The sequence below is a fragment of the Polypterus senegalus genome, chromosome 9 (assembly GCF_016835505.1).
Source record: "Polypterus senegalus isolate Bchr_013 chromosome 9, ASM1683550v1, whole genome shotgun sequence".
NCBI classification, from domain to species: domain Eukaryota; kingdom Metazoa; phylum Chordata; class Cladistia; order Polypteriformes; family Polypteridae; genus Polypterus; species Polypterus senegalus.
This window is the reverse complement of record NC_053162.1, coordinates 9,070,414-9,089,144: the sequence shown is the minus strand read 5'-3', so window position 1 is coordinate 9,089,144 and position 18,731 is coordinate 9,070,414. Positions and strand designations below refer to the sequence as shown.

Genomic DNA, 18,731 nt, shown 5'->3' with positions numbered 1-18,731 from the left:
AAAAGTTGGTACAGAATAATCCCAACAGACTCTGGGCTGAAATGAAAGTAAAAGGGGGCTCCACAAAATTCTGACACAGTGGAGGGATCCTTTAACCATCTTAGCGATTCTGTTTTTTTATGTTTTATTTTTATTTTCAGAACTGCAGAGGGGGGTAGTAACGAGTTACATTTACTCTCTTACATTTACTTGAGTAACTTTTTCAAAAAATTGTACTTCTATTAGTAGTCTTACAGCACCGTACTTTTTACTTGAGTACATTTGTGAAGAAGAAACGCTACTCTTACTCCGCTACATTGGGCAACACTTGACTTGTTACTTTTTTTTTCCATTTACATATTATATACGCTGTACTTTAGTCGGAGAGAAGTTGCCAGTGGCTCTACTGCATGACTGTTTCACCAATTAGACGTAGCAACAATAATCACATGACTCCGTTTCACCAATCAGACGTAGCAACAATAATCACTTGACTCCGTTTCACCAAACAGACGTAGCCATGCAGTCACATGACCACACACACAAACTTCCTGCGTCTGCAGCCTGTGAGAGGCTTTTTATTCATGCGGGGCTCCTGTTCACTGCTAAACGGTCACAGCTTCACTGCAGGAACCTTGAGAGCCAACTCCTGCTGAAGCTTAAACATCACTTCACTGAATGAAGAACAAGTACGTTTTAACCAAACATGCACAGACACAGACAGTCAAGGTAAAGTGAGACTTCTTGGACGTGCACAAGCTGCCTTCTTCTAATGTTATTTTCTATCAGCTGTGCTATTTGGAGGGCGAGTGAATCTGCAGTATCATACTGTCAGTGTACAGGAGATCTCGTCACTGTTCAGACATCCATGTTACCTACTGTAGGTATCAGCTTCAAAAGCTTTGTTGTGAAAAACTGAAATTTGGAACTTTGTGTTATTTGTGCATCTTTATTTTGTAAAGATGTTATTTATTTTTACTAATTTTTTATTTTGTTATTTGGAAATAGCAGAATTTGCACATTATATTATATTTGTGTCTGTCTTATTACATTTCTAAAAAATAAATCACTTATTAAACTTATTAAACAGTTACTCAGTACTTGAGTAGTCTTTTCACTAAATACTCTTGCTTGAGTAATTTTTTGGATGACTACTTTTTACTTCTACTTGAGTAATATTATTTTGAAGTAACGCTACTCTTACTTAAGAACAATTTTTGGCTACTCTACCCACCTCTGCTGAACTGTTGCTAATATATCTTTCACTTGGCTGTTATAAGGTACATTGAGTAAATATAGCTGGAGAAACTTTTTTTGGTGTGCGTTTTCAGGATGGAAAGCAACAAATTGTGAATATTTTGAAGAGGCTGATTGTATTTCTATACTCACTGTAGAGTCCAAAAGCAGAGATGTAAAGAGAAATGCTGGTCTAAGGGGCAGCAAGTTAAGAATGTCTTCTGAGAATTAACTCACCTTCTTTAAGGTTGTTTATTTCTTCTTCTCTGCTGTTCAGCTGTGCTGATTTACTGGAAAGCAACTCCTCCTTTTGGGTTAAAGCCGTAGTCAAGTCCACAACCTTACGTAAAACATCAGATACAGAGATTGAACGGGATGTCATATAAAAACCTTCAAGAATAAGTGTCTCCTAGCGTTTCTTTTAAATTTAAGTTGAAAAAGTCAATCCCACGAGGCTGTAGTTTCTGCTTTGTGATATGTGCCAATTATTCCAGAAGTAATTCTATAGCATTATTTTAGCAAGAAGTATGTTTTATCCACTTTAAACAAATGAATGAATACCTGATATGTGAATTATGCAAAACGAGTAATGTTTCGATTTTTTATATTATATCATAAACTTTTTTTTGTCTCCAATCTACAGGAAAACATGACGTTAAAAATATTACTCAGCCACTAGTACAAATTACTTCGCGTAACATATAAAAAAAAAAATATTATTTTTGGGAAGTATTCCTTTAAACGATTTATCAACACACACAACTTTTGTGTGACAACACTGAATAGTTCAAAAAACAGTTTGCTCCTCAGATCAGTAGAAATATGGGTGCTGTGCTGAAGATGTACGGGTGCCTACCTGCAGTTGAAGGTCTTCCCTTTGCTTTCTCATTTCCTCCAGTGCTTTTGCAATCTCTGTGCTAACAGTTTCTTTACTGCTTAATTCCACCTAAGAGGGAAGAAAAAGTGTGTAAGTCATCATTTTAGAGTTTGTAGACCGTGGGGACAATAAACACATATACAGTGTGCAGCTTCTGAGAAAACGCTGGCAGGTGTTGGTTACCCTTTACTATTCATCTTAATTAAAATTATGCAAAAATAAAATGAAGGTAATTATTTAACCCAAACACTAACAATCTGGAGCTTAAACAGAAAAGCTTATCTATTTATTTTTAAACAAAGGAACAGAGAAAAACAAGTTGTACTTAAAAAATGTAGTGAGATTATGTTGAATTTGGCAGAAGTGAGGGGTTCCCTGGGTATGCGACACAAATTGCTGTCTGGTACAGCTTCAACAAATTTCTTTTTTGCTACTTATGTTACTGTGTGAATAGCACGGTGGCCTCACCATATAATGGGGCTGGGATCAAACTCCATGCGGCCCTTGCATGCTCTCCCTGTGTTCTTCATAAGTTTCTCTTCAAATATGTGGAAACTGCAATTACTTTCAACTGCCCCCATAACGTATGAGTAAGTGAGCGCTGTAATGATCTGGAGAAGATGAAACTGCAACCTCCCACAACCTTAGATTAAGCAGGATTAAGAAATGGATGGATGGAAAATTAAGGAAAAGATTCAAGTGATGACCTTTTTTTGGGTTGAAGAATTCTGAAGTCACCATAACAATACTAGCTAGTAGTCCATGTCAGGGAACCAGAACACCCCGGCCCACTAGCGGAACTTCAGCCTAAGAATCGTATCTGGCCAGAGAGAAAGAGAGAATGAGAATGGCAAGTATGTATGTGTTGAGATATGCTTGAAAAATTCAAATTTGAACTCTGTGGTTTTCTATCGTCACCATAATAAGATCCAAACTAAGCAATTTTTAATTTTTCCATTCTAATTATTTGGAAACTTGAACTGAGTGGTTTTTCAGTTTCCTGTGTGGAATTGGAGAAAAAAAAACTAAATACTTAATAATTTAATAGATTGTTACTCATAGTAGTGCTGTTTAGATACCAATAAGTTTGAAGCCTAGGATACATGCAAACAGAAATAAGTACATTTTAACTATGCAAAAAATGTATATTTTAATTATTTATTTTATGGGTTGTTAGACATAGTGCCCTCCATAATGTTTGGGACAAAGACACATTTGTCATTGATATCCCCCTCTGTTCCACAGTTTAAAATTACAAATCAATTCAGACTTGTGATTAAAGTGCACATTGCAGACTTTCATTTAAGGGGGTTTGCATACATTTTGGTCACACCATGTAGAAATGACAACACTTTGTCTACATGGTCACCCGTTTCAGGGCACCATAATGTTTAGGTCAATTGGCATTACAGGTATTTGTAATTCCTCAGGTGTGTTTCATGGCTTCATAAGATACCTTGACTCGCTTCTACCCTTTGGAGTCTGCAGTTGCCATTGTTCAACATGAGGACACTAGCTGTGCCAATGAAAGTAAAATAAGCCATTATGAATCTAAAACACAATAATAAAACAATTAGAGCTATCAGCAAACCTTTAGTGCACCAAAATCAACTGTCTGAAATATCATGAAGAAGAAACAATGCACTGGTGAGCTCAGTAACCGCAATGGTACTGGTAGGCCAAGGAAGACCTCCACTGCTGATGACAGAAGAATACTCACTGTGGTTTATAAAAAAAACACAAACAGTCTTCAGGTGGCCAATGTGTGTGTGTCAGAGATGAAGATCAGCATAAGACTTCATGAACAGAAATACAGAGGCCACACTGCAAGATGATAACCACAAAAACAGGATGGCCAGATTACTTTGTTAAAAAGGACTTCAAAAAGCCTGCAGAATTCTGGAAAAGGATCTTGTGGACAGACGAGATAAAGATGAACCTTATCAGAGTGATGATAAGAGCAAAGTGTAGAGATGAGAAGGAACTGTCCAAGGTCCAAAGCAGACCACCTCATCTGTTACACATGGTGTTATGTCTTGGGCATGTATGGCACACTTCTCTTCATTGATGATGGAACTGCTGACGGCAGTGGCACAATGAATTCTGAGGTGTGTAGAATCGTCTGAACTGCTATGATGCTTCATCCTACAACAAGGTAATTATCCAAACATACTGCTGAGGCAACACAGGATCTTTTCATAGCTAAAAATGGAAAATTCTACAATGGTCAAACAATTACTCAATTTAAATGCAAATGAGTAGGCCTTCCATATCCATCCATCCATTATCCAACCCGTTGAATCCGAAACACAGGGTCACGGGGGTCTGCTGGAGCCAATCCCAGCCAACACAGGGCACAAGGCAGGAACCAATCCTGGGCAGCGTGCCAACCCACCGCAGAGGCCTTCCATATGCTGAAGAGAAAATTTAAGTGGAGTGCCCCTGAAACAAGCAGGAGCTGAAGATGGCTACATGAGAGGTTTGGCAGAGCATCACAAGAGAAAATCCACAGGACCTGGTGATGTCCTTGAATAGTAGACAAGACATACAACAAATGGTTAAATATGTCTATTTTATTGGACGTGCCAATGCTGTGTCCCAAACATTATGGTACCCTGAAATGCAGTGAACGATGTAGAAAAACTGTTGTCATTTCCAGACAGTGTTCAGAAGCCATTAAGAAGAGTAACAGAATGTCAGATTATATAGCACGATGTGTGGAGTACAAGTCCAAGGAGGTTCTGCTTAACCCTTCAAAATGCACTGGTGTGGCCTCATCTTGAGTCCTGTGTGCAGTTTTGGTCCCCAGGCTACAAAAAGGACATAGCAGCACTAGAAAAGGTCCAGAGAAGAGCGACTAGGCTGATTCCAGGGCTACAGGGGATGAATTGTGAAGAAAGATTAAAAGAGCTGAGCCTTTACAGCTTAAGCAAAAGAAGATCAAGAGGTGACATGATTGAAGTGTTTAAAATTATGAAGGGAATTAGTTCAGTGGATCGAGACTTGTATTTTAAAATGAGTTCATCAAGAACACAGGGACACAGTAGGAAACTTGTTAAGGGTAAATTTCGCACAAACATTAGGATGTTTTTCTTTACACAAAGAACGATAGACACTTGGAATAAGCGACCAAGTAGTGTGGTAGACAGTAAGACGTTAGGGACTTTCAAAACTCGACTTGATGTTTTCTTGGAAGAAATAAGTGGATAGGACTGGCGAGCTTTGTTGGGCTGAATGGCCTGTTCTCATCGAGAGTGTTCTAATGTTCTACATGGTATGACCAAAAGGTACGCAAATCTCTTTAAATGAACGTTGTCAATGTGCACTTTAATCACGCCTCAATTGTTTGATTTGTAATTTTAAACTGTGTAAATCAAGGAAAATTGTGTCTTTGTTCCAAACATTATGGAAGGCACTGTATATACAATACAGTTTTCTCTGTTGCAGATGACATTGAGATATGGAGTATATTTAAGGAACAAGTCAACTGGAGTCCTTAAAAGTTGAGTTGTCTTTTAACTCAAGGATCCATCTACATGTTTTTCACTTCCTGACTGAGAGCTTACACATTTTCCTTTAGCACTTTGTATTTTACACACTCTAAAGCCTCACTTCTATCCTAACAAGTGAGCCAGTCCCAGATGAAGAAAAACACTCATATAAAAGGATGCTGGCATCATCACACTTCATCAATGGAATGGGTTGCAAAAAGTTCAATTTTGAGTGCTTCTGACCACAGACTTTTGGAGCGCCCAAAGTCTCCTTCTTGCTCAGTCGTCCAATTTGGGAGAAACGCCTGATTTAGCCAAGGTAAGGGTGGTGCCAACATGAATGTTGGCCGAGTGTGTCCAATGGGTACTTAAAGCTTTAGAAATCTTTATATATTCTTCTCCTGACTTGTGCTTTTCTGCAACTTTATTTCAAAATCCTTTTGAAGGCACATTTCCACCCATAGTGGATTCTCTGACTGGTACTGTTAACCAGTGTAATAATTTTGAAACAGCTGCTTTTATTCTGAACTTATTAACATTGTCTCAAGCTTATTACAGGAGGGAGTCAAACAGTTTGCTGTGTGATTTGTAAGGTGATTAGTTATACTTGAGCAGGCACACAACTCATGTTTTTAGATTATCCAAATAAAGCACTTTACGGGTCTCATATTTACTAATTTTTGGGATGCTGTAGAATCTTATTCTCACTTGGCTAATGTGGTCCACTTTGTGTAAACAATACAGCCAATGTGTCACACTGGTAAAGGTTCAAAAAAAGGGTAGGTGGGTAACCTTTTATATCTCCTAAAAATAACAAAATGTAAACACTGACAAGCACCTCACCTTTATGCTTTTCAGGTCCGACTCCAGTCTGTTCAGGCTATGTTCTGATTCAGCAATTCGTTCTTGTAAATCATCATTTTCCTGCTGAAGCTGACTCTAAAAAGAAAAGAAAATGAAACAATGTACATTAAAACGTTTATTTACAAATCCCTACTGACATTTTAGAAGTTTTAAAGCCTGAGCATGAACAGAATGACGCTAAAGTTCCATCCATCACTACAAACCACATGGGGTAAGTGCGTAGCCCTTAAAGGGACATGAGCCCAAAAAAAAAACACACAACAACATTTATTTCTATAGCACATTTTTATACAAAAAAGTAGCTCAAAGTGCTTTATATAATGAAGACAAATAAAAGACAAAATAAGAAATTAAAATAAGTCAATATTAGTTAACGTAGAATAAGAGTAAGGTTCGATGGCCAGGGAGGACAGAAAAAACAAAAACAACAAAAAAAACTCCAGACGGCTGGAGAAAAAAAAAAATCTGCAGGGGTTCAGAGGCCATGAGACCACCCAGTTCCCTCTGGGCATTCTACCTAACATAAATGTCCTCTTTGGATTTAGGGTTCTCATGGATGGAATTGATGATGATGGTCATGCAGACTTCTGGCTTTTAATCCATCACTGTTGGAATATCACGGTGCTTTGAGTAGATGGTGGTGGTGCAAGAAAAAAAAAACTTCTCGTGCGCATGCAAAACTTGCTTCCGTACACAAGATCTTTTCTGCATGTTTGTTTCCAAGGCTGGTGTAACCCTTTAAGCGAAATAAGCCTCTGGAGCTAAGAATTCATTTCAAATGATGTTCTGAAACTAAGTACCGATGTCTGGTTTCAACCATACAAACCATGACTTAATGGGAAAGATCCAAGTTGTAATATACATAGGTTAATGAATTCCATGTCGACTTTCCGACAGGCTACACAATAAAGCAGGTAAAGCTGAAGAAGCAGAACAGGAAAGAAATGGAGCCCCTAAAGGGATACGTGTATCCCAGAAACACAATCATGTGTGTACGCAAAAAGATTTAGTGAGCAGTTAAAAATTTACCATGAGCATGAAAAATAAGTATTTTATTTTTTTTTTGGCTTATGTCCCCTTAATCCAGGGGTGTCCAACTCCGGTCCTGGTGGGCCGCAGTGGCTGCAGGTTTTCACTCTAACCATCTTCTTAATTAGTGAGCCATTTTTGCTGCTGATTAACTTGTTTTGCCTTCGTTTTAATTGACGTGACTCACATCTCTTAGTTGTTTCTTTTTCCTTAATAAGCAGCCAAACAATAAGGAGACACAAAACAAGCCGCCACATGACCAGTTAACCTGAAAATAAAGAAGGGTGAAGGTCTCAGCCATGTTGGTCTGCCCAGGTCACCAAAACATCTTGATGGCGGTCTTACAAAAAACAAGAAAATCAATAGTCTGCTGTGGCAGAATGAGAGCAGCCACAAGTCCTGATATTAAATAACAGTAAGAATTGGCGTCTCAGTAAGAAACTGGTTGGAGTGAAATTGGCTGGAGTGTGACGTCGCAGTTTAGCTGGTCATCTGTTGGCTCGTTTAACATTTCATTTCTGTTTGGCTGCCATTTAATGATGAAACAAATCCATTCAGAGGACTGAATCCTTAACCCCTTATCAAGCGGGGTCATTTTTGCTAAATCGCTTGTAATTTGACCTCTCCAAATTAGAATCATTGCTGTTATTGAACTATCTGGAGTATAAACACATGTTTGGTCTCTTTGGTAAAGGTAACATTCTCTAGTTTCACCCTTAGTAGTCAGAATCACTGTAGGTGTGACTGATCAAAAGTTATGCACATTAGAACTCACAGAAAAAATAAATTTTTTTGTTCTCGCCTAAGTTTTTTTTGTGAAAATAAAGGAAAATAAAGATGCAGTAGGTAGGTGGGGACAGAAACACACGATGTACCAACAGAATAACTTGTTGACTACTCACATTTCAAATTTGAAAAGAATACCTGTCAAAATGACATTTTTACACCAGTTTTTATGTGGGCATGTCCAGGTGCTTTTTAGAGGGACCTACTTTTTATCCATTATCCACATTTTGGAATGTAATAACTTTTGAATGCTTCAACCCACAGATATCAATGAGGGCTCTACTGAAAGCTTACACCTAAAGGAATCTATATCTACACACAGTGTCACTCTATTAGTTATGGAAATTCACATTCCATACTAAAAACAATAAAAAATACACATTTCAATATAAAAATAGTCAAAACAAGTCTTATGGGCCAAAAAAATATATATATATATATATATTTTATTTTTACTTTTTTAATAAAATGCACACAAACTATATACATTTTTTACAAACTGTTACAACACAGCTCAGCGTTTTTCCATGTGCCACTGATTGTAGCAATCCCTAGCAGGCAGAAAGCACAAGGGCGTGTCACACATTAGACGTCTCCTGGTTCGATTGATCACTGTCACGCCGCATACATGCCTCTATTACTTAATCGAGAGTGTATTTACGTTTATCTGTACTTTTATCCATATTTAAAATGCGAAAAAACTTGGTGAAATCACAATAAACAACCACGCACCAAGTCTGCAGACTGGCACAAATGCCAGCTTCGCGCAGCTCCGATCGGTTTTGTTTACAAGTTAGCATGGCAAGTTACATATCGGCGTGCTCAGCTGCTCATTGGCTGTAAGTTTGAGTGTCACTCACAGCGTCCAATCAAACTGGTAGATTCTACCAGGGTTTGGAGTTGTGCGTCATCGTTCAGCTGTCTGTGACACTCGTTGGCTATACGAGGTGCCAGTCACCCCCCAGACCCCTCGTAATTGGCCAACTTAGGTGTCAATCAGAAGCTAACACTTCAGTGTAACATGCTTTAGCATGGTTATTGCCGACAGAAACAAATTACGTCTGATATGACCAACAGAAATGAAAAAAAATGTCGGAGCTAGTCTCAAGTTAAGAAACGTTTTCTGGAGTTTTTGTCCCTTTGAGGATCTATCGTGTGTTTTGGACCTAATCGTTTTACTGGATTATATTCCCTGGAGCCTTACGGACAGAATGAGATCAATATTGCTCGGAAATATTGATGTTTGACTTGCAGAGAGCCTTCAAAGGTAGTCAAAGGTAGGAAAAGTCAGCTCTTAAAAGTATTTACGTCTCTGTAAAAAAGGATTTAGTGTCAGTGCTGTGGTTGTTGTGTGTCAAAAAGGTTTATATCATCGGAAAGACGAGACTCTGAATTTTCATTTGATGTGTGGTATGTCGAGGTGCATGACAGAGGGGCATGCACACATGGCTGTGACATGATTGTGACGTCGTCCAATCGTCGTTTTGTACCGGGACCGGTACGTGTGCATGTTAATTAAAAACATGGCTACTACAGGTGCATCTCAATAGATTCAAATATAATTGAAAAGTTAATTTAATTCAGTAATTAAATTCAAAAAGTGAAACTCATATTATAGAGAGACATTACACACAGAGTGATAGATTTCAAGCTTTTATTTCTTTTCATTTTGCTGATTATGGCGTATACAGTAGCTAATGAAAATCCAAAATTCAGTATCTCAGAAAATTAGAAATTGTGAAACAGTTCAATATTGTAGACTCCGGTTGTCACACTCCACTCAGCTAATTAACACAAAACACCTGCAAAGGTGTCCTGAGCCTTTAAATGGTCTCAGTCTGGTTCAGTACACCACACAATCAAGAGGAAGACTATTGACTTGACAGTTGTCCAGAAGACAGTCATTGATACCCTCCTTAATGGAAAGTTGAGTGGAAGGAAAGAATGTGACAGAAAAAGGTGCACAAGCAACAGGGATAACTGCAGCCTTCAGAGGAGTGTGAAGCACAGCCCATTCAAGAATTTGGGGGAGATTAACAAGGAGTGGACTGCGGCTGGAGTCAGTCCTTCAAGAGCCACCACACACAGAAGTAATGGGGACACTGGCTACAACTGTCGCATTCCTTGAGTTAACCCATTCCTCAACCAGAGACAACGACAGAAGCGTCTTACCTGGGCCTAAAGAGAAAATGGACTGGACTGTTGCTCAGTGGTCCAAAGTCCTCTTTTCAGATGAAAGTCAATTTTGCATTTAATTTGGAAATCAAGGTCCCAGAGTCTGGAAGAAAAGTGGAGGGGCACAGAATCCAAGTTGTTTGAGGTCCAGTGTGAAGTTTCCACCATCAGTGATGATTTGGGGAGCCATGTCATCTGCTGGTGTTGGTCCACTGTGTTTTATCAAGTCCAAAGTCAGTGCAGCCATCTATCAGGAAATTTTAGAGCACTTCATGCTTCCCTCTGCTGACAAACTTTATGGAGATGCGGATCTCATTTTCCAGCAGGACTTGGCACCTACCCACACTGCCAAAAGTACCTATACACTATACCTGGTTTGAAGACCATGGTATCACTGTGCTTGACTGGCCAACAAGCTCGCCTGACCTAAACCCCATAAAGAATCTATCAAGAGGAAGATGAGACACTAGACCCAACAATGCAGGTGAGCTGAAGGCTGCTATCAAAGCACCCTGGGCTTCCATAACACCTCAGCAGTGCCACAGGCTAATTGCCTCCATGCCACCGTGCACTGATGCAGTAATTCATGGAAAAGGAGCCCCGACCAAGTATTGGGGGCGTACATGGACATACTTTTCAGTAGGCCAACATTTCTGTATTAAAAATATTTTTTTATTGGTCTTATGTAATATTGTAATTTTCTGAGATAATGAATTTTGAGTTTTCATTACCTGTAAGCCGCAAAATTAAAAGAAATAAACACTGAAATATATCACTTTGTGTGTACTGAATCTATATAATATATGAGTTTCACTTTTTGAATTGAATTACTGAAATAAATGAACTTTTCAATACTGTAATTTATTGAGATGCACCTGTAAAATGAAGGGAAAAGGAGTTAATTAGCAGAGAAAACTGCTCGCTGATTAGGAAAAGGGTTAGAATGAAAAGCTGCAGCCACTGTGGCCCACCAGGACCGGAGTTGGACACCCCAGTTTTAGGGGCAACACAGGTAAGTAACATATACAAAAACATTTTTGGATGTAGGATGTTCTTTAAGCGTGAGAGTGAATGGACAGGGTGCAATGGGTTGGAAAAGATTTGAATTGGCATTACATTGGGAAGACAACAAAAAAATGATTCGACAAAGCAGTGAATGCTGCTTGGGGTCTTCAAAAAAAACAAAAAAACACTGCCATCTCAAAAATCAATAATGGCCCCAACAAAAAGGGTCTTTACTCCCTGTGACACTCTTAACTTCTTTTTAAGCAACAGTATTTCAGAAAAAAGCCTTTCTTGAGTTTCTTGGACAATGGTAGATATGTTGGGTGGCTAGAAATGATGGTGGTTCAAGATACTAGTTTTAAAGGAGAAACGTACTACTTCAAGACAGCACTGCATTCTTCTGAATAAAACAATCAGAATAAAACAATCACAACTTACTACTTTGTGCTGTGCAGCCGTTTTATCAAACTCTTTGGCAGTTTCAAGGACAGTTATTTGGGCTTCCAGTCTGCTGATTTTTTCTGCACTTTGATGTCGACAAGCTGCAATCTGCTGTTGAAATTTGTTATTCTTATCTTCTGCATCAGTAGTCTAGAGGCAAAGAAAAAAATGAATAAAAAGATCAAATGCAGGAGGGGGTGGGCTTTGTCGTATTTCTCTAAAGATGGAGGCCTCTAAATGCTTAAAAACTTTAAAACAGATTTTTTTTTCCCTCAGAAACACAGATGCCATTATTTTTGGGCCCATTTGTCAATTATTTAAGTACACAGTTCTCTGACCTAAGCTGAAGCTCTGTTCTCAGTTCTTCATTCATATGTGGCATAGACTTAAACAGAATACTATACAATAATTACAAATATAGTACAACCCCAACTCCAATGAAGTTGGGATGTTGTGTAAAACGTAAATAAAAACAGAATACAATAATTTGCAAATCCTTTTCAACCTATATTTAATTGAATACACTACAAAGACAAGATATCGAAGGTTCAAACTGATAAACTTTATTGTTGTTTTGCAAATCTTCACTCATTTTGAATTTGATCAACATGTTCCAAAAAAGCTGGGATAGGGACAGCAAAAGACTGGGAAAGTTGAGGAATGTTCAAAAAACACCTGTTTTGAACGTTCCACAGGTGAACAGGTTAATTGGATTGGTGTTTGTCATGATTGGGTATAAAAGGAGCATCCCCAAAAGGCTCAGTCATTCACAAGCAAGGATGGGGCGAGGTTCACCACTTTGTGAACAACTGCATGGGTAAATAGTCCAGCAGTTTAAGAACAACGTTGCTCAACGTACAACTGCAAGGAATCTAGGGATTTCATCATCTACTGTCCATAACATCATCAAAAGATTCAGAGAATCTGGAGAAATCTCTGCACGTAAGCGGCAACGCCGAATACCAACACTGGATGCCCGTGACCTTCGATCCCTGAGGCGGCATTAAAACCGACATCATTCTGTAAAGGATATTACCACGTGGGCTCAGGAATACTTCAGAAAACCATCATCAGTTAACACAGTTCGTCGCTACATCTACAAGTGCAAGTTAAAACTCTACCATGCAAAGCCAAAGCCATATATCAACACCACCCAGAAACACCACTGGCTTCTCTGGGCCCGAACTCATCTGAGATGGACTGATGCAAAGTAGAAAAGTGTGCTCCACATTTCAAATTGTTTTTGGAAATCATGGATGTCGTGTCCTCCAGGCCAAAGAGGAAAAGGACAGACCCGACTATTATCAGTGCAAAGTTCAAAAGCCAGCATCTGTGATGGTATGGGGGTGTGTTAGTGCCCATGGCATGGTTAACTTGCACATCTCCATTAATGCTGAAAGGTACATACAGGTTTTGGAGCAACATATGCTGCCATCCAAGCGACGTCTTTTCAGCAGGACAATGCGAAGCCACATTCTGCATGTGTTACAACAGAGGTGGCTTCGTAGTAAAAGATTACGGGTACTAGACTGGCCTGCCTGCAGTCCACACCTGTCTCCCATTGAAAATGTGTGGCACATTATGAAGCGCAAAATACAACAACGGAGACCCCGGACTGTTGAGCAACTGAAGTTGTACATCAAGCAAGAATGGGAAAGAAATCCACCTCCACAGCTTCAACAATTAGTGTCCTCAGTTCCCAAACGCTTATTGAGTGTTGTTAAAAGGAAAGGTGATAACACACAGTGGTAAACATGGCCCTGTCCCAGCTTTTTTGGGAATGTGTTGCAGGCATCAAATTCAAAATGAGTGAAGATTTGCAAAACAACAATAAAGTTTATCAGTTTGAACATTCGATATCTTGTCTTTGTAGTGTATTCAATTGAATATAGATTGAAAAGGATTTGCAAATCATTGTATTCTGTTTTTATTTACGTTTTACACAACGTCCCAACTTCATTGGAATTGGGGTTGTATGATAAAATAGAATATCGAAACAGTGAGTAATATCTAGTATTTTTATTAATGCCTAACAATAATTAGAATAATTAACTGGGCAGGGAAGATGGATAAGTCAGTCCTTGCTTGGGCACATTTATGATTTTCCAGGTTACATATGACTTCTCCTTTCAGGAGTTTTATCCCTTCAGTTGAAAATACCAAATCAGAACAAGCAGGAACTGACTGGCCAGCACTGAACTAGGGAGGGATGAAGGGTTTGCATCAATCTGATTATAACCGATTGCACAAGAGCGCTTTGCTATATCTTACACTCCCACAGAATGCACCCCATCTCTTTCCAGGAAGACAACCTGAGGGAATACAGGTGGCTGAGATGGAAGGACAATCTAGTCATGGATGGAATGAAGGCGGAGTCTTTCTGAACAGAGTCATTGAGAACAACATCCCCTTAGTCCAAGAGGTATGTCAAGGAAAGGATAAATTGAGGCTTGCAGAGCATGCTGCCATCTCTCTGCCGCTGCATTCTTGCAGAAGGCAGTGCTGACATCACATCTATAGAGGAGCCATGCCGTGTCTCTGCCATTCCATTCAAAGGCCAGGCAGGACCACATTGGACCAGACACCAATCAATATACTAACGCAGACAGCCCACCTGATAGCTTAAGCAACTGATTATTATCCAGGTTGTTTTATTTTGCCAACACTTATTTTACTCATCTTATATTTTGGACACAAATGGAATTCTTAAGTAAATCTATGAATGAATAAAAAGTGTAACATTTTCTCCTGCTTATTCTGGTACTCCAATTGTTTAGGATTATAGGCATAAAAGAAAGGGGCAAGTATTGAACTACATTAGCAGTCAACCCTGACACTGACAGGGATAATATGATAAATATACAAGTGTTGCAGAATGGATTTGGGGCTTTCTGTTAAAGTCTACAAAATAAGGACTTTGAATAGGGTTACCCTAGAATTCTATCTGTTGGTTGTATGCTCAGAAGTGGTAATATTGAAACCTTAAGAGTGGAACATCTTTAATGTAATTAATGATTATTTCTCATAAATAGAAATGAGCTTAATAAAAATAAATTTAACAGCAGAATCCCCAACGCCTACAAAAAAAAGTGGTAATGCCGGGCCACCGTAAATTCCATTGCACCTCGTTTTCAGCGACTTTGTTTTGCAATTGTGTCGATCAGCACAAGCAGCAAGCAGCTTGCTACTCCATGTGGCTGCAGCTCTTACCTTGATACCAGCCAAGCAGACAGTCGACTTTCTGTCAATTGATATTTGAGCTTTGGTTTATACTCTTTGCAGCAACATGTAAATTGAATAATTTCTTTTTCTTTGGTTATATTCTTGAATAAAAGCACACTTGTTTTGTTATACCTTTTTACTGAAAGTGTTTATTTAATATTTGGACTTCAGTCTTCACACATTATAAACTTCACATCAGCATTTTGCCAAATATTAGTAGAACATGAAAAAAAGTTTGTTTTATTTATGTGTTCAACATTTCCTGCTTCGCATTTCTTATCATCCTACATTTACCCAGATCATTGTAGACTTGGAATACACATGAAATGCATGTACAGTGGTACCTTGGTATACGTCCTTAATCCGTTCCAGATCCTTGGACTTATAACAAACAGGACTAATACCAAACAAATTTTTCCCATAAGAAATAATGGGAAAATGATTAATTCGTTCCCATGAAAAAAAAATCCTAATGTTATTGGCATATTATACATTGATGGGGTTGTATAAAATAATTTAAACACTGCTTAATACTAAAATACATAAATACAAAAGCAATTAGATGAAATAAATGAAAAAGACTTGTCCGATAACAATGAGTTTAATTTTACTGCACAACAAAGGAGAGCGTTACAGCTCTTCCAAAGGAGCCTCTTCAGGCGATTGTGTAGCACTGCCGTTGTTCTTCTTCAATCCAAATCCCAAAAGCAGATTCCATCCAGACTACTGCCTTATTACATCCACTTACAACTCGTTTTGCACCCTGGTTAAAAGGACACTGCGGCCGTAGATCTTATATTCCTTTCCTACTTTTTAAATAAAAAGAATCGTAGCCTTCAACAAATCCAAAACGTTTACCTTTTCGGCAATCGTTAACATCTTCCGTTTGCGCTTGGGCACGGCCCCTGAAGCAGTAGCAGAACGTTTTGGAGCCATAATGAAGGGCTTGACTATGCACAAAGATAAACACAAAAGAGCACAACTCCTTACACAGCGAAACACGTTGATGCTGAATGAACGAGACGAGACTTCCTGGTTAACACTGCATTCAGCACTCAGGAACTTAACTGCGTGCTCTGATTGGTTAGCTTCTGAGTCATCCGCCAATAGCGTCCCTTGTATGAAATCAACTGGGCAAACCAACTGAGGAAGCATGTACAGGAAGTAAAAAGACACATTGTCCGCAGAACCCGCGAAGCAGCGAAAAATCCGCGTTATATATTTAGTTATGCTTTCATATAAAATCCACGATAGAGTGAAGCTGCGAAAGTGGAAGCGCGATATAGCGAGGGATTACTGTACAGGTTAAAACTTGGCCCTTTTTTTTTTTGAAGGCGCGCGCCCGGTATACAACACGTGTTGTTCTAGCACACAAGGTGTATTCCAAACAAAGGTCGTATACCAAGCAAAATATTTCGCCTCTAAACAGGACGTATACCAAGTTGGACTTATTCCAAAGCAGACGTATACCGAGGTACCACTGTATTTCAAATAACATTATTCACCCTCTACAATTCAAGGCTCCTCACACCCAGATAAACAGATTTGAACTGGGAGAACATCAGCTGCATCTGTGGGGGAGATGGGATAGCAGGTTGCTTGCTGCTTGCTTCACAAATGTGTCCGTCAGCAAAAGGATGCTGATGAAGAGGTGCAAAGGAATTTAAGGTGGCCTGGCATTACAACATTTTTTAGAGGCTTCATGGATTCTAGTGTTAATAAAACCAATTAAGGCCTTGTAGTAAGGAGACCAGGGTTTGCGTTCAGGACCTTTGCCAGGGAGAGTTTGCATGTGTTTGAATGTCTGAGTGGGTTTCCTCCAGGTGATCCCGTTCTCATCCCAAAGTTAAAGGATATGCAAATTAGGTGGATTGGCAATAGTAAATTGGCCCTAGTGTGTGGTGTGTATGTGCGTGTGCTCACCCAGTGATGGACTAGCACCCTGTCAGGGTTTGATCCTGCCTTGTGCCCTGTACTGCCCGTTATAGGTTCCAGCACCCCCATTACTGTGTTCAGGACAAAGCGGTCTACACAATGACTGACTGATTCAGAAATCAGTTCTGCTATCAAGAAATAATTTTTTAGCTGAATGCAATCTTACCAGTTTCTTGATTTCAGACTCCTTCTCATTAACCTGATCTTGACTTGCTTTTAGTTTATCAGAAACATCTTGCAATGCTTGTTCAAGTTCATTGATCTAAAAGAGGAAGGTTGAAAATAGAAAGGCTTGTGACTCTACTGTAAGTACTTGTGTCTAAATAGTCTGGATATAACAAATAACTATCCATATTCAGTTTAGAGTGCAAGACTATTGCAAATCAAAGCCAATCTCACAAACGACCACAAATAAGACTTTGCAAAGCTTTAAACATATAATAACTAGATCATGCAGGACTAGAGATGAATAGAAATGCAGAAAACTACTTTTGCCATGTCACTGTACACATTTCTTCTGAATTAGAATGTTAAGAGTAAAAGACAAAAAATAAAAAAGATTTAGCCTATACAATAGTACCTTGACATTTTGTTGCTTTAGATGGCTACAAATATTAATATTGTGGCAGGCTGTTCAGCTAATAAGGGCGTGATGACAGAACAAGATGGAATTTTACAAGAAGGGCCCCGGGGACTAATTGAAGAGTCTCTCCAAATGCTATTGTGGGTAATTGGCTACCAGCACACAAAAGGGAAGACATAAGGAATGGAGAGAAATAACTGGATGGCAGCTGAGGGCTCCCACATGGTATGGAGAAGCAGGAAGTGCTACTGTCACCAAGGGTATCTAGCCCTTTAACAGTAACCTGGGGTTCGGGAATGTAGGGTTACCTGGAGCTGCCAGCGGGGGCTCTTGGGAAGACAGTCCAGGACATTCAAATAGAAATTCTAGCCCCAGAAGCACCTGAGGTTTAAAAGCTTCTTTCTTTTAGCAGCCTTTTAGATCCTGATACTTGTCTATGGCCACTAACTAGTGATACCAGCCAGCTCCATAATGGCCTCTTTTCTGAGGAGGAACTTCTTTCCACAATTAATCCTCGGTCTAAATTAGGACAGTGGCTAGGGCTAAATGTTGCCTTATTGTTAACTGTCATATGTATGTTTGCTTATCTACAGTATTTTTAAAAAATATTTTTACAATATGAAAACAACTCTACTGCTGCCATTGTAAACATTGATATTTACGGAGTCATGTATGTATTAACCCATTTATGCCGTGTGGTCCATTATTGGAACGACAGTCACGTTGGAGTTATTTATATCCTACTGCTCAAGGCCATCGCCGGGCCCCGACTTTTCATGCATGTTTGCTTCCTGGGGATACACCTTATCACGTCGTGCACAGAGTTAGTCAGTGTGCTGCAGATATTGGTGCGCTGGGATCTCCTCAAGAAGTGATGTGAATTTTCTCACATTTTTGAAGAACCATCCGAAGACAGGTAGATATAACTTTGCTGCACTACATCATATACTAACATTTTTTTTTTCTATTACTTCTCTACTAGTTATGTTATCGTGCTGTAAAAAGAAACTACACAAGTTATCATTAATGTATTGGTTATGGACATCACATTTTGCGTGTTCTATTTTTGGAGCACCAGGCAAAACCCCTACCAGTAGGACTAAGTTGA

General features: G+C 39.1%; 1 protein-coding gene across 2 annotated transcripts in view; it reads right to left on the bottom strand.

Annotated features, from left to right (window-relative positions):
• Nucleotides 1–18,731, bottom strand: part of golga1 (golgin A1) — a 128,825-nt gene that overhangs the window by 21,388 nt on the left and 88,706 nt on the right. For both annotated transcript variants that reach the window (XM_039762686.1, XM_039762687.1), the window contains 5 exons: nucleotides 17,207–17,302; nucleotides 11,881–12,033; nucleotides 6,427–6,522; nucleotides 2,072–2,161; nucleotides 1,453–1,555 (listed from right to left, as the gene is read on the bottom strand). In XM_039762686.1, coding sequence (XP_039618620.1) covers nucleotides 1,453–1,555; nucleotides 2,072–2,161; nucleotides 6,427–6,522; nucleotides 11,881–12,033; nucleotides 17,207–17,302 — 538 coding nt within the window. The remainder of the gene's footprint in view (nucleotides 1–1,452; nucleotides 1,556–2,071; nucleotides 2,162–6,426; nucleotides 6,523–11,880; nucleotides 12,034–17,206; nucleotides 17,303–18,731) is intronic.